At 42.4% G+C, this 25,250-nt stretch overlaps 1 protein-coding gene across 1 annotated transcript; it reads left to right on the top strand.

Moving 5' to 3' along the window:
- The first annotated feature begins 601 nt into the window (after nucleotides 1-601).
- On the top strand, nucleotides 602-24,312 carry LOC124135173. Its single transcript, XM_048396280.1, has 19 exons — nucleotides 602-729; nucleotides 2,560-2,636; nucleotides 2,810-2,925; nucleotides 3,932-4,021; nucleotides 5,081-5,221; nucleotides 6,512-6,627; nucleotides 7,753-7,853; nucleotides 8,590-8,678; nucleotides 8,955-9,070; nucleotides 10,621-10,745; nucleotides 11,259-11,348; nucleotides 15,195-15,367; nucleotides 16,155-16,250; nucleotides 17,103-17,231; nucleotides 20,551-20,697; nucleotides 21,578-21,662; nucleotides 22,674-22,786; nucleotides 23,710-23,863; nucleotides 24,160-24,312. The coding sequence occupies exons 1-19, from the start codon at nucleotides 626-628 to the stop codon at nucleotides 24,219-24,221; spliced, it is 2,124 nt and encodes a 707-aa protein (XP_048252237.1). The 5' UTR covers nucleotides 602-625; the 3' UTR covers nucleotides 24,222-24,312.
- The last annotated feature ends 938 nt before the right edge of the window (nucleotides 24,313-25,250 follow it).

Raw genomic sequence — 25,250 nt, forward strand, 5'->3', positions numbered from 1 at the left:
CCCATCCATATTTCTCTCTTTATACCGACGGTTTTGGAATTTGGTTATGGAATACAGTGCAAACAAGGAATGGAATGTCTTCACCGATTTAACTCGAATGGATTCACAGCGCGTGTATAAATTGGGACAAGTAACCTGGGATCAAAACATTTAGCTTGGACCAAAATATATATTTCTCCAAGGAAAACTATACATTCTATAGATTTGTATTGATAAACAAATTTGAAAACTTTTATGAATCATGTAGATCAATTGAACCACATTCGTATTTTCATTGCTTTGGCCCATTTGGAAAATGCTTACGGTATATTATAACTGTATAATTGCAGTATAATAAACTTCGTATTGCTCCGCCTTCAAACAATACAAACCGTTCATCAAATTCAGTCTGGATTTGCAGCGTAACAATTGTATTTATATACGAGATTATGATTACCAATGATGAAATGTACAGGACTGAACAGAATGATATTATGGTGGACACGTGGAGGACATTTCCACATTTGTTTTGTCAATACATGCAGTTTCTGTTATCCTTATCTCGTTCAAGGCCATGCAATTCAGCTGTCTATATAATCCATTAGACGCTTGTAATCTTCAACACTGTGACACTTGAAACCAAACAATGACGTGGGTAGTCGCTCTGTGTCTGGGGCTGTTGTTGCCCCTGGGTCACTCCAAGACAGTCCACATCTACGTCAGCCCCAAGGGCTCAGACGGGAACTCGGGGTAAGCAATTCTTTTTATATAGGTTGATAAATTGCTGAAGGTGTTTTTATTTGGTGTCGCACGACATTTATCCAAATGCCGATATGCCGGAATACATTGCATATTGAACGACGTATGATGCTGCCGCTGCAATGGTCACATAGGCTGAATGTACAGCCATTTGAAACGCACATCACTGCTGTTTGTGGAGTAAACAAACACAAACGTGCTGACATTACCAACATTGTATTATTGTTTATAAAAGATTAGTTTTATTGATCCTTGAAACTGCATGCTTGATATATGAATGGGGGCGGTCGGGTAGCTTAGTGGTAAAATCCGTTCGCTGGTCACGCCATAGAACCGTCCGGTTCCGCACATGGGTACAACGGGTGATATTGATGGAATATTGCCAATAGCGGCGTAAAAAACATACTCACTCACTCACTGACATATGAATGGTAGATTCCCGGGTTCCTAGCAAAATATCCGTCTGACATTGATCTGCGCGTTACGTTTATTAAGGTTCGTTATTGCCAAAGGCATTTTGGTTCGTTGTCAGATAAGACCCGCACGGTACCAGAACAGAACCAAAATACCAGGTATATAGATCAACCCTGTGGAACGTTATGAATTCTATTTCAATGGGATATTCAAAGTGTAAGTGCCAATGCTCACGGTGTTCATACTGTCCTAATATGGGCATAGTAAAGATAAGGAATAGTAATTGAAATTACACAGTGGAACCTGTCACCTTTACAGAACAGTTGCTGTCTAATTTAGAGTGTGTGAGTGAGTTGGGTTTAACGCCGTTTTTAACATTATTCCAGTTATATCGCGGCGTGTCAGCTTAATGTGGGAGGAAAGCCCGAAGTGATGCAGGTCTGAGACGTTTATCACATCGGCGAAACCAACGAGCATGGGTATGGTGCTGACAAACCTAGAAACATAATCGGGATGAATCGGTATTCGGACCCACAATCATAGGTTCCTGGCGTGCCCAAGGGACGCAACTCTGCACAGCGAATCGCGGCGCCTTAGACGACTGGGCCACCCGTTCCCCGTCTAATTTTGAAAGAATATACTTGGATTCTGATTGCAATTTTAACACAGCCATATGTTTACTTGGCGAGGAAGTGACTGCAGCTACAACCACACGGGTGTGGTGATAATAAACTCAGATACCTAGCCAGACCAAACCAGAATTGGAATCCAAGGACACACTGAGAATTGCCACATCTTAGACAACTTGAACATCTGTGCCCCCTCACCTTGTCTGAAGAGACATGTAAATACAACCTGCAAGATATATCTGCGATGATATTATATGAGTCGATGATACGATTCCGACTATATCATGATCATGTGTTTATGAATCACTACCCATGAACTCTCTGAAGACGCCCATAACATCATGGCATACCGTCCGGACATTTGGTTTGTATTTGTCGTGTCACTGGATTGTCTGGTTCATTGATCACTTGATTGTCTGGTTTGTTTTCAGGCTGACGTCGCATGGCAGGAGTACTGCTGTGCTGCGTCAGTCAATAAATACTTACTTTTTTTGCAAATTGTATGAATGGTGGGTTCTGCCGGTAGGGCAGGACATGCTTACTCTTTTCACGAACACCAGGTGTCATCACTGATTGTCAGTGGTCCATTCAAATTTTTTCCACAGCTATTTACGCCAAATGGACCCTGTTTCTCTTGCATTGGCAAATTATATTTCGGTGAAGGTACTGATCACTGTATCGAAATAGTATATCTGTATCGTGCTTAAATGATTGCTATAGTTAAAATGCCCTGCAAAGGTGCCCTACCAGTAAATAGAAACATGTGCCTTGTACTCAGGTTGGATGCGTCCCACCCGGTTGCCACCCTGGACAAGGCCAGGCAGTTACTGGACAGCAGTGGGATCAAGGACAACAGTGAGTAGGTTCTGCAGCTCACCTTTCAGAATGTTAACTTCAAACTCTTGTATGTATGAAATAATTTTCTTAATTTATATGTTGTTAAATTGTCTTATATATACCAGATTGACATAAATACATTCAAGTGGATTTTAACTTAACTTATTTCTAACTCCCATCTCTTCCTGCAGCGGTGTACGTGGAGCTGATGGGAGGCTACCACAACCTGCAGTCAACCCTACACTTCACCCACGCCTACTCCCAGCCTGTCACCTTCAGAGCCTACCAGGACCAGGAGGTCCACGTGGTGAGTGGGGCACACGTGCTGAGTGGGGAGGTCCGCGTGGTTAGTGGGAGGTCCGCGTGGTAAGTGGGAGGTTCACATGGTGAGTTGGGACACACGTGGTGAGTGAGGAGGCCAGAGTGGTTACTGGGTAGGTCCTCGTGGTGAGTTGGAACACACGTGGTAAGTGAGGAGGCCAGAGTGGTTACTGGGGAGGTCCACGTGGTGAGTTGGGACACACGTGGTAAGTGAGGGGGCCAGTGTGGTTACTGGGGAGGTCCACGTGGTGAGTTGGGACACACGTGGTAAGTGAGGGGGCCAGAGTGGTTACTGGGGAGGTCCACGTGGTCAGTTGGGACACGTGTGGTAAGTGCGGAGGCCAGAGTGGTTACTGGGGAGGTCCACGTGGTGAGTTGGGACACACGTGGTAAGTATAGAAGGACACGTATTGAATATCCACAGGGCAAATGAAACAACCCTCAGTAGTCTTCCACTCCCAACAGTTCATGCTTTGCCCTGTCAAAATGTTCGGCGTGCAGTCTGGAGTCGAAGGCCTGTCAATTAAAATTTCTCCACTCAAAGCTAGGAAATGCACCTCCAGTTGCAACCAATGCCTGCTTCTACTCGTGATGAATGTATTCACTTGACTCGTACAATGGATCCTGCTTTTTGGCAGTTATGATTATGGATTTCTTATGATTTCTTATGATTACGCTCCCTTTTTCGCGAACACATGGTCCACTATTTGATTACTTCAATAACACGCGCTCGTGCTATCGTCGGAATCGTCGAATTCAGAAAGGGTGTTTTCGCCTTTATTTATTATTATTGGAAACAAACTCAAGTCCTCGAAATATTTGAATTGCACATAAAAGAATCACAATCAAAGCCAACACATTTACCTTCAGTATGATATCATTGTCATATAACAGATACATGAATTTAACCCTTCAGATCACAGAGAATTGCAATAAATATAACAATTTTATGTTCTGTATATAACAATCTTCTTCTGTTGTGACGTCACCAGACAGGAGGCAAGCAGATCCCAGCAAACCTGTTTACCCACGTGACAGACAGCAACGTGCTGAATATGCTGCCATCAAATTCAAGGTCAAAGGTAGTATGAATATACTGTCATTCTTTTAAATGACTATGGTGAAACGTGGCGGTTGTGTAGTAATAACACTAATAATGGTGATGCTAAAGATATTGGACTTCTGCAACAGACTGTTGACAGGGATTTCAATTCAACAACTGCAAAGGCTGCAAGAAGTCCAAAACACTGCACCATGAATCATCTCTCGGACGAAATTAAGATCAAATATTAAACCAGTTTTAAAGTCCCTACATTGGCAATTGGCCATACATACGTGAGAGAATTGATTTGAAGCTTCTTTTATTGGGGTATCAAGACGTGCATGCAGCTGATCATATCTCAAAGATCGTACAATACACTATGTCATGCACTTCTGTCAAATCAGCAGTTCCTGCTGCAGGTTCCAAAATCAAAATCAGATCGTTCTTGGAAATCACAGTGACATCAGCGCCATATATGTTTATCACCATTATTATTATTATGTAAAGATTAAAATAAAAACTGCAGCAAAGAGGGTTTGGGTGATCCTGGCACAGCTAGGCTGGTTAGGATCATCATCAGGTCAGCCCCCTGGCCCCCTCTACACGTAGCTCAGACAGCGAATGGGACTTCTCCCAGGAAGCGCTGCCTCGTCGAAACCACCGAGAACTTTTCGGAGAATGTGAAGACTCCCCAACACTGCAGCCTTCTGCATTACCAAGATTGTCAGAAGGGCTGTATTCCTGGTAACAAACCCGGGTACTCTCCCAATGTCAGTCACCAGATTAGGAGGTACCAAACCTAAGGCACCAAGAACAATGGGGAGTTGGATAACTTGCTACTTGGGATGCATATTATTATTATTATTAGTAGTAGTAGTAGTAGTATTAGTAGTAGTAGTAGTAGTAGTATTTTTATTAGTATTATTGCTGCTGCTGCATATAACACGTAAGTGTTTGGTTAAGTGATTTCAAATGATTGATCATGCCTATTTGACACATTTGTAATCATATCTCAAGTATCTCTGAGTAATAGAAACCCACAGTTTAGAAGATGTTACTTACAGGAGTATGGTACTCTGCTCACGTTACTGTGCTGTAGGTGTTGCAGTTGCACCTACCTAGTGCCGGCGTCACAGATTACGGCCAGATGTCCAAGTTCGGCTTCTACGTATCCAGGACGTCATGGCTGGAGATCTTTATCAATGGGGAGCCAGCCAGATTGGCCCAGTACCCTAATGAGGTAGGAAGGTAGTGCCAGATTGGCCCAGTACCCTAATGAGATAGGAAGGTAGAGCCAGATTGGCCCAGTAGCCCAATGAGGTAGGAAGGAAGACCAAGACTGGTTCTAGTACCGAACTATAAAATCCCATAATTTTCCAAAAGCCCTGAAATGTATTGTATCTGCCCTTGTGTGTTTATGTTAATCGTTATTATCTTATCTTTTCCATGTCATGGCAGGAACCTTTGAGAGCTCCAAGGTTAAAAATACTTAGGTCAAGGTTCGGGATTACAGAGCACTTTGGGAGGACCGAGGTTCTAACTCAGTTTTGTTTATCAGCCTTTGTTAAAAAAGTTCTCATTGCCAGTGTGATAAAGAACTACCGATCAGAATCAAATTTAACATTTGTCTGAATAATTGGTGAAAAAACGGTCAAACAGAGACTAATGGAGCATTTAGTAGCGAACAACCTCATGTATATACACCAGTCAACTTACAGAACTGATCACAGACAGAGACAGTATTGAATCGTGTTCTGAATGATATTATCTTGGTTACTGAGAATGGCAATGTTTTTCTGTTGGTATTGCGAGACTTTTCTTCAGCATTCGACACAGTAGATAAATAGAAGCTCCTGAGAAGCTTACAATGTGCCTTTGGAAACAGTGTGTGATCATAAGGAATACCCAGTCTGAATTTGTCGAGGATCTGTTTAGGGCCTGTCCTGTTTACTCTGTGTACGTGTCCACTCGGAAATGCTATCACCAGCACAGTATCAACCATTACTTTTATGCTTACGACTCACAGCTGGTGAACGGTCTTTCCCTCGACCAGTCACCACACCAAGGTATCGTGAGTAACATGGAAACTTGTATGTCCGATGTTAAGCTCTGGATGTCCAGTAACAAAGTACTGCTGTTCATGTGTACCAGCCATCCAGGAACCCGCCACCTTATGAAGTTACTGCAGCTCAGAAATGGAATGCTCTTGCATCTGCCCTCAGAACAGCCCCATTTCTTGACAGACTGAAAACATATTTGTTTGACCACAGACTCTTAACGCTCGTGTACATACAAATGTGTGTTGTTAGAGTGTGGGTTGCGTGGGTGTTACCGTGTTATATGATTTCATATTATTTGTTAAGTATTTTGTTTACAGAATTCTCACTTGATCACAGAGTGTGCTGTGATAATTCAATAGACAAGTGTGTCTTATCGGCAAAATAGGTAGAACATATTGTATCGACCACACACTAAACACTGTCCAAGATCCTAGAACAAACAAATATACAAATGTGTGAAATTCTTGCAGAAATTCCTGAACCTGGTCTCTGTTCCTGGAGGTAGACGTAGCAGGGTCTTCACCTACAACTCGAAAGAAGACGCCAGATGGGTGCACGAGAAGGAACCATGGGCCTACGGATTCTGGTAACATTCAACGTGACTTCCACAACCGTAATGGATTTATTGCAGAAAACAGTAACAGTGTGTTTAGAAGATGTATAACTCTTCCTACAAAAAGAAACCTAACATAGATTTTATCAGTTTATGAACAAAGTTATATGATTGATTACAAATCACATGATCACATGTGACCTGACCGAACAACATACGGAGGTCGGGTAAAGACAATATGATAAACCAAAACGTCAGGATCTGTTGTGGCCTCAACGAGCATTGATGATAACTTGACTGCGGTGACCCATGGAGGCAATGAGATCCTGTATGACGTGTTGAGGAAAGTTCTGCCACAAAGTTTCTGAAGTGCCATGAGCAGTGCTTGGAGTGTATGCACTGGTGGATTCCCTCGGCGCATATGACTGTCCAGGGAAGGTGATCGAGCAGGCCAGCGTAACCTCTGGATGTTGCTTTGTTGTGGGAAGGCCTGGCAGACACGTGCACTATGAGGCGTTGTTGGAAAAGTACACCGTTGGTGTTAATGAACAGGACGACCTGACGTTGCAAGATCTCATCTCGATAGCGGATAGCAGGTTCCGGCCGGCCACCATGATCATGATCCCACTTCCAAATCAGTCGACCTGCTGCACACAATTTAGGGCATATCGTTCGTTCTGACGTCTGTAGACACGTGCATGCCCATCAGCAGGTCGGAGTGGAAAGCTCATCTCTGAACAGAACGGCCTTTCATCTTGCACGTGGCCATCTCGCTCTGTCTGCACCACTGCCGACTTTCAGCCAGGTGACGATGTGTGTCGAACTAGTCTTCAAGCAAGAAATCATGCGTCCCACAGCCGATTACACACTGAATAGTCAACGTTTCTGCGTAGCACAGGGTTGTTGTTGTTGTGGTTCCTTCACCCAGATGTTGCATATAACGATCTTTGGCGGCGGCAGTTACGTTACGGATGACGTTGAATGGGATGGAGAATGTGTGTAATGGAATGGGATGGATGTTTTATGTTATTGTAGTAGCATTAATGTCGGGTAAAATGATAAAGATGTCACTGCTCATACAACGTATTTATAAGAATGTATGACTCAATAACAAATTCAAGTCTTGTCAAAGAATTCTCAAGGCTGCTGTCTGAACAGGTATTTTAGCTGGGCGGACGATGGTGTTGGGATCAGCGACATTGACATCAGCAAACATCAGATCACTCTGGCAAACGACACGAACTATGGACTCAGAGTAGGTCAGTAGAGCTAAGGACATCCCATGTTGTTTGTACTACTAATCCCCCCTTGTGGCTGGGTAGCTCGGTGACTCAGTGGTCAGAAATAGCTATGCTATTTGTTGAATATCCTTATTATGAGTAGAACAGTGCTTGATGTCAATAACTGGGTGAGGTTAGGTGAAATAGGGTTAAACGTTAAACTTCCAGGATTATTGCACTTATACAGCGACGTGCATGCGCTAGTGTGTGTGGCTGCTTGTACTAGTCCGGACTGATGCCGATTTATAGTGCTAGCCCACTGAGATACCATGCCACAGATTAACAGGAGTACCCCAATCAGACACAGTATACTGACCTCGAGCCGACCAGTCCTTGTTTTAGCCCCTTAATGCCGAGCTTCAGGCAGGGTAACAAGTTAAAAACGTCTTTTGGTCTGACGCGGCCGGGGATTGGCCCCGACCTTCCACTCTCAGAGCGGAAGCTCTACCAACTAGACCACGGAGGCGGTCGTCAATATCAGGGAACTTAACATGTACATATGGTATGCAACAGATTGTGCTTAAAAATCATTCCAACAAATTCGAATATAGTCACAATAAGCAGATAGATTACTATCACATTACGCAAAGAGTTTTATTGAGCTTTTGAAATGCAGACTATATTACAATGATAGAGAATATGACGTACTTTGAAAGTTCAGCTATACGTGAACAGTACAAAGTGTGGCGATTTAGATTGGTTCCATTATGTCCAGGTCATTACAACCCGGCCCATCTGGCCTATGCTGACAATCAGGGTGGCTACTTCCGGGTTATCAACATGCTGTCAGAGCTGGATCTGCCGGTGAGAAGAACCCCCTCCTCCTCCACCTACTCCTCTTTCTGTAACTTATAAATATCACACTTACATGACACATAATGTTAAAAGTCAGTTTTTGGAATTTCCACCACTTCCGGTTGTCTCCAACGACTGATGCTTTACCACGGTGGTCTGTAAATAATCTATCTTGGTCAAGGCAAATTCTGTTTTTTAGGATGAGCAAACATCAACGACACACACTAAGCCAGGTGATCACACTACTGTAACGTCCTTAGTATCTTGCGTTATCGTTCTGTACAGGGAGAGTACTATCTGGACCGGTCCAATGGCAACCTGTACATCTGGCCCAACACAAAGACGGGCACCGTGGACTCCTCTGACATCATCACTGTGTCCCTCATCAACGACTGCATCAGGCACGTTTCTTTGTCCCTCTGCCCCCATCTTCGTCCAATCCAAAGGCAGAAGTGACTTATGTCTGGTTACGTTATCTTGGGGGAACATTCCGATCCGGTGTCCATTTCCACTCAGTGGTTCGACTTTGTGTGAAATTCTTGTCTTCTTAGCAATTAGTCAAATAATTTACATTATCAACTTGTATGTTTCAACGACTTGCAACGACTGGCAATTGGCCCTGGTCTAGTACATTTTTGAACACAACCACAGGCCTGACCCTGTACAAGTAAAACAAGAAACATTGTCAATAATTATTTAAGAGTGAAAATATGGTCAACACACGAGAAGTTTCAAATGAAATACCATTAACGTTTCAGAAACAAAAACAAAAGTTCGTCAATTATTATTTCTGACCATGACGAGACAATGACAAGACATAGGTGTGTCTCAAGCTATTAGCGTGAGGTTGACGGGCACGTAGTTTGACTTAAGAACTCATTTTGAAGTCATTCCCGGGAAACACAAACGATGTTATCAATAAAAAACAATAAAAATCACTTCCATTACCGTAGGAAATCCCTAATGAAAACATTGTATGATTCCGACTTTATTAAGAAGCATGTGTTTATAAGTCACTATAAAATAGTGATGTTACCAAGTGTTCGCGAAAAGGTAAGCGTATTCTACCCACCCAGTGACTCCGTCACAAACACATGCAAAGGCAAGTCATCTGTTCACCTAAACAATTACGGGAACATGGTACAAGTCAAAATAGCCAATTGCATCGAACATAATTTTTGTCAGCGATGCGTCAACTTTGGAAATATTCTACTAGTACTTCCGGGTTATCTTAATACAACAACCAGCACCGCTCAACCCGTGACAGGCTCAGCTCAAAATAGTCACAGGGGGATATCACAGCAGTTGCCTTAGAAGACTGTTGAATGAAATAAGGGAACGTCTATCCTGGAGTCATGTATTCGGTATATGTTCGTCTACACCCAGCAGACCCGTGAAGATTCGGGGTAGAAGAGGTCTTCAGCAACCCATGCTTGCCGTTAAAGGCGACTACGCTTGTCGGAAGAGGCGACTAACGGGATCAGGTGGTCAGGCTCGCTGACTTGGTTAAACAACAAACACACATCCTGCAAGTAATGTGCGACGTTGATGTGAGCATCCTATCTACTAAGGTAGCAAAACATGACTTATGTTGATGGGGTAATGCTCTACACCACAGTAAACATCATTACTGTATGTACTGTAGTTTGTTGTACATCAGAGTAAAGTAAATATTTGTGTACAATGATGTCATGTCTCGCCTTATTTTCGTTCCATGAGTTTATCGTTTGCAGCATGACTTTGTCTCTTTTTTTATAAAGTAATTGTACACATATGCTCTTATACCCCAACCAATCGTTTGTTGATTCAGAGAAAACGTTAAATTGATCAGGGAAATGTTTTTAACGTTTTCACTTATTGACATCAGAGAAGACATAGGCCAGATGCCGCCAGGGTGCGAATTTCAATGAAGATAGTTTGATTCACGGAATAACGGTGTGTTTTTTGGCAGCTTGGACCGAGGCGTGAGTAACCTCAATTTTGAGGGGTTTACTTTGGAGGCGTGTCGCAAAGCGGGAATCACTGGAGAAGGTGTACACAACATCATCGTTCAAAACATGGAAATTAAGAATGTAGGTGAGTGCTTGAAACTATTTCGGACGAACATATCTGGTAGAGCTTCATAATTTAGGTGGTGCGATTGTTTGTTTGTTTGTTTTTTAACGCCGCACTCAGCAATATTCCAGCTATTTGACGGCGGTCTGTAAATAACCGTGTCTCGACCAGACAATCCAGTGATTGACATCATGAGCATCGATGTACGCAACTGGGATACGATGACATTCATCAACCAAGTAAGCGAGCCTGACCACTCGGTCCCGTAAGTCGCTTCTTACGACAAGCATAATCGCCCCTTTCGACATTCATGGGTTGCTGAAGACCAATTCTAACCAGGATCTTCACAGGTCGTAAGCGTAAGAAAATAGAGATGACTGTCAGCCATTGAACCTAATTCTGATAATTGAATACAGATATTTCCAAGTCTTCTATCACCTTAATATTTCATATTACCAGCGGACCGAATAGACCCTTATCTTATCTCTTTTTTTATAATCAATTGTTTGTTTTAATATTAACGTTTATCCTCAGGTGCCTATGGCGTTAGCTTCAGCGACAGCAACAACATCACCGTATCCCGGTGCGACATCCACTACACAAATGGTGGCGTCAACTTGACCGGTAACAAAATAATTCACTTACTTACTGTTTCCATTATTCATGCATCCGTATTTTTAGACCACGTTGACACCTTTACTGTGTTCTCAGGTAAGAGATCTTCGTCTGGCGTTTATCCTTCCGTTAGCACTGAAACTTAAACTTTCTTTTCCCCTTAAAGGGGCACTGATCTAACGCAATTATCCGGACTGGTTGTTGCCTTTGTTATTGTTTTTTTCCCCGTGAGTACCCGGATGATACGCTACGCAGCTGAGCGTGACCAGAGACTGGGCTACCGTCTGCAAGGACAGCTAAATAAACTTGGAGGCTGGAGGCAATATTTGTTTTACGCATTTTTGAACACTGATTGGTTAACTGTGATCTATAAAGATTTCGACAAAGGGCGCATGTTAATAATTTTTTCAGCCTAAACAAACAGACAAAAAGAACGGCGGAGCTCATCGGATGTCGTCATTTAGAAAAAAACACCTGATGGTTGTTGTTTAATAATTAAATAAAGTATCCATGCAGTGAAAGCATTTTCGTATTTCGGATTGCGTCGATAATACGATTACTAGTCCCTTGTTGTCATCCACGTTTTCTGGTATAACCCTACACTTGTGTATTTGTCGTCATTCACTTGATGCTCAGTTAATGAATTTATTACGGGTATAATTAGTGGTAGCACGACTTAGATTACCTGACAAAGGTTCCCATTTGGCATTTATTGTGTCTGGGGTAATTATTCAATCTATATACAGGTTTGAAGTGAGGTGAAATGTGTGTTATGTAATATGCACGTGGCAGCCCAGCAAGAGGTGAATGATCAGTTGATTAACCTTTTTGGTAAATCAACGGATCGTTCCTAGTCATCAAAGGATTAACAGAAAATACGTTGATTGATTAGTCACTGTTATCTTGCACAGTGGATAAGTCAAAAGTGAGTGTTTACATGTCTAGGTTTACTAAAACAAAGGGAATACTCATATCATGGCGTGAAGTGCCGATGTAAAAACAACATACTTTGTTCAAAGGGTTAACTGGTAATACGTTGATTGATTGCTCATTGTTATCTATCACTTTATGGATTTTTTAGGAACCGTGGACGTTATGAAAATAGTTGTCACGTGGGCTTTCTCAGCCGACCCTTGAGACTTGACACCTATGTGAAACACCTGAAACAATCTAAGTGATCAGTTGACAAACGAAAACGGGTTATAATTATCCCGAAACGATATATATCTTTTAAAATATTTGATTGTTACAGAGACACGTGACATCGAATAAGTTTCTTTGTACAGCTGCAGACGAGTAGGATATTGTTCCTTTGTGTGGATATTCACGGATACATTCCTCGAACAAGGAAGCTGCCTAAAATTTATACACATAAATTTGGTAGGTTGTAATTATGGTATTTACATTTTGTTTTCCTTCATTTGCTGTAGCATTGAACCGATTCGTTCTTGTTCCTCTACATCTTGTTTGGGAAATTCTTCAATGCGCGATAGACGTTGTTTTCCTTTGTAAGCGTGTATATATTACCGTCAATTTGTAAAATGTGATTCTCTCAGGCAATTTATAAAATGTGTAAATATTTCAGGCATTTTGACTGAAAAATCTGTCCAGATTGACTAAAATTGATTAAGACGATCCAACGGGCCTAAAAACATCACAACAGATTATTATGTAGGATGAGAAGCCAAACAACATAGAAATGTACTTTTCAACGTAACATTTTCAGTCTCTTGGTGATGACATTAAACATCAAAATGTTTGGAATTCGTTATCATAATAATACAGATGGAATTGTTTTTCAGTCACTTTGTAAAATAACTGAATATTTAGGCGTTTAATAAATTTGAAAATGTTACACATTTTGACAGTAAAAAGATATACACACTATAAAAAAAGCAATGCTCAGGTGAAATATTTACTTTGTGTTGCAAGTCAAAATAGTGTAAACGAAAACCGCAAAATACCAAGCAAGTGACATATCAAAACTTCGTCATCATTACCGATGCTACCCACAAAGATACCTACATTTCCTTATTATCTCGAAAACTGTATTTCATTTTGTTGATCAATGTGACCATACGCCCTTATTACTACCCATAAAAATGACTAATGCGCTTACGAATGGCGCAGCAGAGGTCGCGAACTAGCCTAGATTTCTGCTCTTCATCCGGGTACTCACTGGGAAAAAACAATAACAAAGGCAACAACCAGTCCCGGGGAATTGCCTTAGATCAGTGCCACTTTAATCTATTGATCACATCAGTATCATTTTCACATAACATTTTGTCTCTGTCCCAAGCTAAAATGATGTAAACTTTTCATTTTGAAACACTGAAAATGGCCGCCGTAATTTGTGAAGTTGTGAAATAAAATAACTGCTACTTCTCTTAAACCATTGGCCATTGTGTGTCCAAATTGTTTGTTGTTTGTTTAACGCCACACTCAGCAATATTCCAGCTATATGACGAGGGTCTGTAAATATTCGAGTCTGGACCAGACAATCAAGTGATTGACATCATGAACATCGATCCACGCAATTGGGATACCATGACATGCATCAACCAAGTCAGCGAGGCTGACCACCCGATCCTGTTAGTCGCCTCTTACGACAATCATAGTCACCTTTTACGGCAAGCATTGTTGCATAAGACCTATTCTACCCCGGATCTCAACTTGTGAGAGATGTTAATAAGATCTTTCTAAATTCAAAATTGGGCATAATTCATAATTTCCATTTCAGTTTTAACAAAATCAGTAAACACACTATCGAGTTACTAGACATTCAGGCCAATCACTTGATTGTCTGGTTTGTTTACAAGCCGCCGTCGCATGGCAGGAGTACTGCTGTGCGGTGTCAGGCAACAAACACATTCTTACTTGCTTGCCCTTTTCGCGAACACCTGGTGTCTGAATACTCTCGGACATTGTCACCTGGGACTGAATATCTAGGGGCATATCCTGATCACTAGTAGTCACTGCCAGGAACTCCGAGAATACATTATGCTTGGGACCCGTGAAGATCCGGGGTAGAATATAGGTCTTCAGCAACCATGCTTGCCGTAAAAGGCGACTATGCTTGTCGTAAAAGGCGACTAACGGGATCGGGTGATCAGGCTCGCTGACTTGGTTGATGCATGTCATTGATCCAAATTGCGTGGATCGATGCTCATGATATTAATCACTGGATTGTCTGGTCCAGATTCGATTATTTACAGACCGCCGTCATATAGCTGGAATATTGGTGAGTGCGGCGTTAAACAACAAACCAACCAACCAACCAACCAACCATTCTTACTTGCTTGCCCTTTTCGCGAACACCTGGAGTCTGAATACTCTCGGACATTGTCACCTGGAACTGAATATCCAGTGGCATATCCTGATCACTGACGTCACTGCCAGGAACTCCGAGAATACATTATGCCATTGGTTCCGTGGGTCTGCTGGAACTTCGTAACTTTGCCGGTTTAGACAAAAATCACAATAAATAGCCATAGGTACAATGTGTGAAGCCCATTTCTGGTGTCCCCCGCCGTGATATTGCTGGAATATTGCTAAAAGCGGCGTAAAACCATACTCAGTCAGTCAGTCACAATAAATAGCATACATTCTTCATTAATTACGATTAATGTTCTTGTATATACCGTAAATCATCTATTGAAGACAACCTATCGTTCAGAATTCCGAGTTTATAATTGCAGCAATTAAATTATGATAGTTCTTGAGGTCAGGTCCAGAGGTCAGTTCGCACAGTTTTTGTTGTTTGTACAACTTCGTTTCGCCGAAACAAAGAAAACTAAAGACGCTGTTGTTTTGTTTTGTTGTTGATGTTTTTCATTATGTTTGGTACACTTACAGGTGGAGACCGGATGACGTTAACGCCATCTGGCAACCTAGTTGAAGACAACCACATTTGGCAGTTTGGTCGTGTCGGAGGCGTTGGTTACAACGCTGTGTTTTTCGACGGCATCGGTAACGTAGCCCGTCACAACCACCTCCATGACGGCCAATACACCGGCATGTGGTTGGCGGTACGCTAAATGAATACGAATGTATATAGTTTATACTCTAAAGTAACTCAGTCGGGACATATAACACGTTGTTTAAGACACATCAAATCCAAAGATTGACATCATGAGCATCGATCCTCGCAATTGTGATACCATGACATGCATCAACCAAGTCAGCGAGCCTGACCACCCGATCCCGTCAGTCGCATCTTACGACAAGCATAGTCGCCTTTTATGGCAAGCATGGGTTGCTGAAGACCTACTATACCCCCTATATCTTCATTGTGTCATTAGTCATTAGCGAGTTAATGAGTGAGTATGGTTTTATGCCACTAGCTTGTTATATCACAGCGCGCCAGCTCGATGCAGACAATCTCGGTTATTTGCTACTTTGGTGAAGCGTACGAATACGGGTATGGTGCTTCTTTGTTTGTTTGTTGTTTAACGCCGCACTCAGCAATATTCCAGCTGTATGACGGCGGTCTGTAAATAATCGAGCCCAGACAATCCAGCGATTGTTATCATGAGCATCGATCCACGCAATTTGGATCGATGACATGCATCAACCAAGTCAGCGAGCCTGATCACCTAGTCCCGTTAGTCGCCTCTTACGACAAGCATAGTCGCCTTTTACGGCAAGCATGGGTTTTGAAGACCTATATTCTACCCCGGATCTTCACGGTTATCAACATGATCCCAACGTAGTGTTTCTCCATCACCCGTAAATACATGGAGGGTGTGAACGTGGTGTATTCAAACCAGAGGAGTATAGACGTTGTGTTCCAACTCACAACCTTTTGATTGCCAGGGTAACGACAACACAGTTGAATACAACCACATCCACCACATGTGTGTGAACAGTACTGATTGCGGCGGGATAATTGCAGGGAGAGATTGGTCCGCAGTGAGTAAATCCGTTCAACTATTTATAGTTAGCGAATAGCTAGAAAACACAAGGTGTTATTTTATACAGTGACGAGATAAACCTTCTGGGTTTTGAAATTTGAAATAATCTAACCACAGATTGAGTTAAATTACCTTGAATTGCAATTTATCTCTAGACGTAAAGAACGCTTTGAAAATGGTAACTACACATGAGTAACGAGGCTAGCCGTCTTGGAATAGTTCGAAATATCGTCACATTTAGTGATAACGTAACAAATATTACTCAAATTCAAGTTTGATTACTGGTTACAGCAACTGGTTACAAAACGTCCGAAAGAAATGATTAAATGACCTTACATAGACATATATGTAATTGTATTGCATAATGTTGCCTACATTGCGCTTCTTAGACTGAACTATGTCGTTTCATGGAAATACAGAATAAAAATGACATTTTCAATTTTTAGGGTGACAAGTTGTAGAAAATTGCGGCAAAGAACGTGGAGCTAATGTATTTCTCAAGACACTTTATTAAAAAAACAATAGTTAAGTTACGTTTGAAGTTGAACTTACGGTGCAAAAGGTTTAAAATAACTCCCCAGTAACAGCAATATATGTTCAGAATAACTATCTCTCCATCACGAAATTCGACCTGGCTAAAATTGACCCATTTCGGTTAGTCTTCCCATTCCTAGCTGCCAGAATAGCCCCACTTTGCGTCGGAATATAACATGTAATAGGTTTGTAAAAGATAAAAAAAAATCTTCACATAACGGTGTTCAAAAGTGGCATCTGACACTGTAAAAAGCCTATCAGTAATACCCGTTCTGATGACAATGCTTGTTTTAATTCATGCCGATCCAATCTGCAGCGTGGTACCAGGATCCGATACAACTACATCCACAACGTTGTGAAGAACATGCCGGGAGCGGAGAACAGGGGCATCATGCTGGACGACCAGTTCTCCGGCGTCCTCATCGAACACAACGTCTTCTACCAGGTAAACGAGTGGGGTCACCATGTCTCCCGACCCGTCCTCCTGTTCTCTCAGTCTTGTTTGTCACAAACACGAGTAAGTTGTAAGATACAGCTTTGCACCCCTTACCCGTGCCAGGATCTGCAGATCGTGTATTCCAATCCTCGATTCTCCCTGATTATTTTCCCCCGCCACGAAGTGGAAGGGGGATATACGAATGGGTGCCGTCCGTCCGTCTTTCCGTCCGTCCGTCCGTCATATTTCGTTTCTGGTGCAAAAGAGATATCTTAACCAAACTTGGCACATAGATAGGTCTAGTGGTGAACTGATGCCTTTTGACAGTTTGGAATTTTAAAAAAATATATTTTTCGAGTTTCCATGGCAACGACTTGAACTTAGACTGAAACTGGCGGTAGTCCTCGTTTCCGGAGCAGATCTTGAAAAACATACAATATTTCTTCATCAAACTTGTCACATAAATAGGTCAAGTGGAAAACTGGTGCCTTTTGATACTTTGGGATTTAAAAAAAAGAAGTGTTTCCATGGCAATGACTTTGGCTTACACTGAAAATCATCAAACTTGGCACAGATCTTGAAAACCGTACAATATTCCTTCCAAAATTGGCATATAAATAGGTCTAGTGGTAAACTTGTGCCTTTTGATAGTTTGGGAGTATTACCGAATGTTTACTTAGCAAGAGCATAACTCGGAAACCGTTTACATATTCAACAAAAACATCCACGCAGGGTTGTCTGAGAACCCTTACCATAATTGAGATGTATACCACTTGACAAAGGAACTTGGTCAAGGCATATGGTGAATTATTGTGAAAACTCAATTTACAAGTGGCACCCGAACCAGCCTACTTCATCGCATTCATGGTTGTAACATAAACAATGGCACCCGAACCAGCCTACCTCCTCTGTGGGCACCGGTAACATGAACAGGGGCACCCGAACCAGCCTACTTTCTCGCAGTGCATGCCGGTAACATGAACAGGGGCAGAAGAACCAGCCTACTTCATCGCATTCATGGTGGTAACATAAACAGTGGCACCCGAACCAGCCTACTTCCTCACAGTGGGTACCGGTAACATGAACAGGGGCACCCGAACCAGCCTACTTCCTCGCAGCGCATGCCGGTAACATGAACAGGGGCACCCGAACCAGCCTACTTCCTCGCAGTGCATGCCGGTAACATGTACAGGGGCACCCGAACCAGCCCATTTCCTCGCAGTGCATGCTGGTAACATGAACAGGGGCACCCTGAACCAGCCTACTTCCTCGCAGTGCATGCCGGTAACATGAACAGGGGCACCCAAACCAGCCCATTTCCTCGCAGTGCATGCCGGTAACATGAACAGGGGCACCCTGAACCAGGCTACTTCCTCGCAGTGCATGCCGGTAACATGAACAGGGGCACCCTGAACCAGCCTACTTCCTCGCAGTGCATGCCGGTAACATGAACAGGGGCACTCAAACCAGCCCATTTCCTCGCAGTGTAAGTTTGTTGGTGTGCTTGATGTTTTGTGTTTCACAGAAGCACACATCAATGATTACATTGAAAGAAACCTGCCAGGATATCAAGTCTATCCAGGAGACACTACACATGGTATTGCTGTGTATGTTTAAAGAACAGTGTCCAGCTATGTGATGTAATGTCATCTCGCAGTATTGAATACATTTCCTTTCTTGTTGGCAAGTTCTGCATTGCTTGTGTGTATGTTCCTCCAAAAGTGTCATTGACGTGTTTGTCACATTCACTTACTCATTTCATGCAGAAACTTCAGGATTTGCAATTGATGTTGATTAATTGTGCAAAGTTTATATACAACTCTCTATTTGTTAGACAAAACGCAATCTGTCTCAAAATTGATTTTTGTAATTTATTGAACGTGGGCCAATGGCCTTTCTTCTGAAATAAACCTTGATTGATTGATTGATTGAAACTTCAGGATCTCTCCAAGCAGCATGAATGTGAACATGTCCTAGTTACTGGGGATTTCAACTATGATCTAAGTGAAATCTATGATTTCTTTAATGTGCGGATAATGACTCAACTCATTCACTCACCAACTCACTGTCTTGGAGCTATACTGGACTCCAGTCTACTACTCAGATCACCAGATGATTGGTGCTGTACTTCTCAGTACAACTCATGGTGACCCCTGCTCTCCTTAATCTCTAAGTGAAGTAAGAACTCCCTTACTTCTCTGACTATTGTTTAAGTAATAGCACAACCAATTAAAAATAGAGTTACGTATCATATCATAAACTGCAGATGGTAAAACAACACCAGTAATAACTTTTTTAGTGCTGCAATTACGCCATTAACAAAAAGGTCCAGTGAACATAGTTCACAGGAGCTAATGCATTGCACACACCCGGACATGTCATATTGGCGGGGGATATGAATATGTCATGCTTGTTATTCTTGATTTGTCATCATGATACCAGGGTTGGTGGGGAATAGAACTCCATCTAATGATCTTCGAGGGGCACGGGTGGCCCAGTCGTCTAAGGCGCCACGATTCGCTGTGCAGAATAGCGTCCCTTGAGCACGCCAGAAACCTATGATTGTGGATTCGAATCCCGGTTCGCCCCGATTATGTTTCTAGGCGTGTCAGCACCATACCCGTGCTCGTGGGTTTCACCGAAGTAGTAAACGTCTGACCCGCATCACTTCGGGCTTTCCTCCCACATTAAGCTGACACGCCGTGATATAACTAGACTATTGTTAAAAGCGGCGTTAAACCCAACTCACTCACTCTTATGATCTTCTACTCTTAAGGCACACTCCGAATGCTTTCCGAAATAGTTTTATCCATTATAGGTGTTGTATTGAGCCAGATATTGTTTCCATTGTCTTCTTATTTTTAAATCTACACGGCTTTATACACCTATTTGTTTGGGTATCTGAGTCCCCCTTTAACATATGTTAAAAATATAGTAAGGAAAACTTGATGAAAGTAAAACATATTTAGGTACATTAACTACAGATGCGTTCTAAATGAAGAAAATGTTTCTGAAGATGAATAAATGACTAGTATCGGTCAAAGGAACAACCATGACAGTCACGATTCTCGATTATTCAACGTATTATCCCTTAGGGGAAATACCTGGACTCATTCGCTACAATTAGCACAGAATTAAGATTCAAAATAACAGTCAATCAAATGTCTCTTCTGAAACAGTTCGGCATCCATATTTTCATTCAGAATGAAAACAGAGAGGAATAGAAAGAATTGTGCGTTCTTTAACTTCTTTTGAGTAGTATAATACTACTTTGCTTAATGGAGGATGCAAGATCTCATGCAACCATCAACATAATGTTTTATGACAGAACCAATACCACGCCAACATCGGAGGCGGCCGTGACAACATCATACGCTACAATGTTTTCTACGACGCTGTAAACTTCCCCCTCAACGTGGACGGCCGTGGTATCCTGCATGACAGCAACAAAGTGACGCTATTTAACAGACTTAAGGTAGTGATATCTAAGTCATTAGGCACGCATAACCAGGAGCAAGTTTCTCTCTCTAGTTTTATAGGGATCGAACCCCCGACCTTCCACTCTCCAGTCCGTTGGATAGTATATGTGGTGTACATTATTAAGTGATATTGTTTAGGAAAGAAAAATATCATCTCTTGTAAAAAATGTCGGTTATTGATTAGTCACATCTAGATGGATGCCATTATCTTATAGTCACCTCCCGGGTCTCCCCGATTATGTTTCTAGGTTTGTCAGCACCATACCCGTGCTCTTGGGTTTCACTAAAGTGGTAAACGTCTGAGACCTGCATCACTTCGGGCTTCGGGCTTTCCTCCCACATCCCGCTAACACGCCGTGATATAACTGGAACACTGTTCAGAGCTGCGTTAAACCCAACTCACTCACTCACTCAATTTATCTTCACCTCGACGTCAAACTCGCTGAGATTTGTTTGTTTGTTGTTTAACGCCCCACTCAGCAATAAGACAGCTATATGGCGGCGTTCTGTAAATAATCGAGTCTGGACCAGAGAATCTAGTGATTGACAACATGAGCATCGATCCACGCAATTGGGATCGATGACATGCATCAACCAAGTCAAAGAGCCTGACCACCCGATCCCGTTAGTCGCCTCTTACGACAAGCATAGTCGCCTTTTACGACAAGCATTGCATGCTGAAGACCTATTCTACCCCGGATCTTGACGGGCCCAGCTTTTGATGTAACTCTTTTGGACGAATGTCCCGATAACTCGAGTTATATAAATATCGTGGTTAGCGATAAACCTGTCATGTCGTGAGGCATTTTACGCTCCAACGTCATCACATCTGTGGAGCAAGTTACAGTCACGTCATCCAATACTCGTTGATTTCAGGTGTTTCCATACAAGACCAAGCCGTGGTCAGAGAGGTACCCCAAACTAGCCACCATCGACTCCAATAATCCTACGTATCCAATGGGTAAGACAGAAACCACACATATCAGTGACTCGTTATGGTGCTATCATCCTACGTATCCAATGGGTAAGACAGAAACCACACATATCAGTGACTCATTATGGTGCTATCATCCCATGTATCCAATTGGTAAGACAGAAACCACACATATCAGTGACTCGTTATGGTGCTATCATCCTATGTATCCAATGGGTAAGACAGAAACCACACATATCAGTGACTCGTTATGGTGCTATAATCCTATGTATCCAATGGTTAAGACAGAAACCACACATATCAGTGACTCGTTATGGTGCTATCTTCCTATGTATCCAATGGGTAAGACAGAAACCACACATATCAGTGACTCATTATGGTGCTATCATCCTATGTATCCAATGGGTAAGACAGAAACCACACATATCAGTGACTCGTTATGGTGCTATCATCCCATGTATCCAATGGGTAAGACAGAAACCACACATATCAGTGACTCGTTATGGTGCTATAATCCTATGTATCCAATGGGTAAGACAGAAACCACACATATCAGTGACTCGTTGTGGTGCTATCATCCTATGTATCCAATGGGTAAGACAGAAACCACACATATCAGTGACTCGTTACGGTGCTATAATCCTATGTATCCAATGGGTAAGACAGAAACCACACATATCAGTGACTCGTTGTGGTGCTATCATCCTATGTATCCAATGGGTAAGACAGAAACCACACATATCAGTGGTTCATTATGGTGTTATCACCCGCGAAAGAATAGTCACAGTGCTGACAAACCACTTCGTAACGTTTCAAGGATGCATGTGCTGTTGACTTAGTCGAAGTTAAATAACCTCGTGGCTCATTCTTGGTGTCACCCACTCCCCCCATTACCTAACCACTCACTCACTGTGTGTCTTGTATGAAGGCAATTAGATCTACGACAACGTTTTACCCACTCACTCACTGTGTGTCTTGTATGAAGGCAATCAGATCTACGACAACGTTTTACCCACTCACTGTGTGTCTTGTATGAAGGCAATCAGATCTACGACAACGTTTTCTACAACAAGCGAGGGCCAAATATCGTTGAATACCATGGCACTGGTCTTAACAAGAAGGAATACTACGACATACATGACAACTTTAAGGTTAGACTTCAAGCTTTCTTAAAATTCTGTTCACGCTGAATCGCCAGAAATTCGAAACCGATTATTAGCGTTTTAAACGTTTTTAAAGTCTACTTTATCATGATGTTTCATGCCTCTGATCACCCATCAGCAAATGGGTACCCGGTAGGATGAGATGGTTACGTGAATGCAAATTTGATATAAGCCTAATAGGCAGTATGGTCGGTTTGTTGTTTAACGCTGCACTCAGCAATATTCCAGCTATATGACGGCGGTCTGTAAATAATCGAGTCTGGACCAGACAATCCAGCAGTGATTGACAGCATGAGCATCGATCAATGCAACTGGGATCAACGACATGTATCAACCAAGTCAGCGAGCCTGACCACCCGATCCCGTTAGTCGCCTTTTACGACAAGCATAGTCGCCTTTTACGGCAAGTATGGGTTGCTGAAGACCTATTCTACCCCGGATTTCAGTTTGAATGAACACTGATCCTTCCTTGAACAGGTAAAATATTCATTCATTTTTACAATGACCTTTCGAAGAATGTGAAGACACTGCAGCCTTCTACATTACCCAGATTGTCAAAAGGGTTGTATTCCTGGGAACAAACCCGGGTACTCTCCCAATGTCAGTCAACAGATTGGGATGTACCAAACCTAAGGCCGCGAGAACAATAAGGAGTCGGACAATTTGGTACTTGGGATGCAAGCGTTAATTTCGAAAGCGAGGTCCGCATATTTGCCACGTTTCTCCTGAATCTTATCAATAACATTGGTGCCAAAAGGGACAGGAGGTTCAATGATATAAAATGATTTCATTGGGTTTATGAAAAAGAACAAGATCAACTTGGTACTTGGGATGCAAGCGTGACATTTCGAAAGCAAGGTCCATCTGCAACAGTGTCTCTGTTAAGTTTGCTTTATTGATTTTGTTTTCAGGCGAGTCCTGCTGAGTTTTGGTCTCCTGGTGAATATGACTTCCGGTTCCGGTGTGCAGCGGAATCCTGGGCCAAACAAACATCAGTTCCCCAGCCTATCGATATCAACGCCGTAGGACCACGGCAACCCATGGGACCTAAATATATGCAGCAAGGTACATGTATATGGTATTTGCTGGCTTGCTGGTTTGAACGTCACAAGCTTCAACCTAACCATTCCTAAATGTATATCCTTAATCAATAACCATCTAAAAACCTGCACAACCTCACAGTAAGCTTTTTAGACCACAGAAAGAAAATTCATGCATCTGACCTTTTAGTATGGAGTACAAATAGGGTACAATTCATTCATGATCTCCAGGAGGCACGTGGGTACAGAGACAAACTATCCAAGACTCCCTGCGGGACATATCATTTGTGATATGAATCTTATTCGTCTGTTGTCTTCCAGCTATACCACAGTATCACAGCACATCACATCCGGCTACATGCACTGGGTCTATCATCGGATAATGCCCACGCTGGATATTACCAGGGAGATGATGAAATGTATTAAAATAATGTAAATAAAAGCGTTAAAAACCCTTTCCATGATCATCTTTGTCAAAAACCGAGTCGATTGTATGGTTTGGTTTGTTGTTGAACGCCGCACTCAGCAACATTCCAGCTATATGACGGCTGTCAATAATCGAGGCTGGACCAGACAATTCAGTGATTGACATCATGAGCATCGATCCACACAATTGGAATACGATGACATGCATCAACCAAGTCAGCGAGCCTGACCATCCGATCCCGTAAGTCACCTTTTACGACAAGCATGGGTTGCTGAAGACCTATTCTACCCCGGATCTTCACGGGTGCCAGGTGAGGGTATCCTGCCCAACTGGTGGCATGCGTCACAAACACATGCAAAGACAAGTCAATTGTTTACCTTAACAACACGGGAACATACGGTACAAGTCAAAATAGGGTATTACACCTGACACAATGTTTGTAACAACTTCTGAGCAAGAGTTGTATGACGCTCTATGAAATCTCGCATCAGCATGCTCGACTGTACCTCCAAAGTTGTGAACCCAAGGCCGGAGCTGCAGGTATATCGCTCGATATAAAGGGAAAGTTGACTATTGGAAAGTTCAAGTCATACAGTCTTGTGGAGTGTTTTGTCACTCTGTATCTTTATGCAAAGATCTAAACATGAAACACATGAAGCGTTCTCACTTTATTTCCAGTTTAGGTGGGTAAATCAGTGGAAGGGAATTGGTTGTATGATGGTTATTGAACGATATCAGATCATCGATATATCTGAAGCTTATGTTCACTGACTGCCAATCTGGGCAGAAATTCTAATCCACATGCTTCAGCGACCCATGCTTGCCGTAAAAGGCGACTATGCTCGTCGTAAGTGGCGATTACGGGGTCGGGTGGTCAGGCTCGCTGACTTGGTTTAATACATGTCATCATATCCCAATTGCGTGGATCGATGCGCATTTCAATCACTGGATTGTCTGGTCCAGACTCGATTATTTACAGACCGCC

The sequence above is a fragment of the Haliotis rufescens genome, unplaced genomic scaffold (genome assembly GCF_023055435.1).
Source record: "Haliotis rufescens isolate VD_foot unplaced genomic scaffold, xgHalRufe1.0.p SCAF_15, whole genome shotgun sequence".
In the NCBI taxonomy this organism is placed as follows: Eukaryota; Metazoa; Mollusca; class Gastropoda; order Lepetellida; family Haliotidae; genus Haliotis; species Haliotis rufescens.

Excerpts from the sequence above, each read along its gene's own strand:
- LOC124135173 (XM_048396280.1), top strand. The coding sequence starts at position 626 with ATGACGTGGGTAGTCGCTCTGTGTCTGGGGCTGTTGTTGCCCCTGGGT. Across the intron at positions 7,854-8,589 it reads GAACTATGGACTCAGAGTAG|GTCATTACAACCCGGCCCAT; the intron begins GTCAGTAGAGCT and ends CATTATGTCCAG. Across the intron at positions 21,663-22,673 it reads TAATCCTACGTATCCAATGG|GCAATCAGATCTACGACAAC; the intron begins GTAAGACAGAAA and ends TCTTGTATGAAG.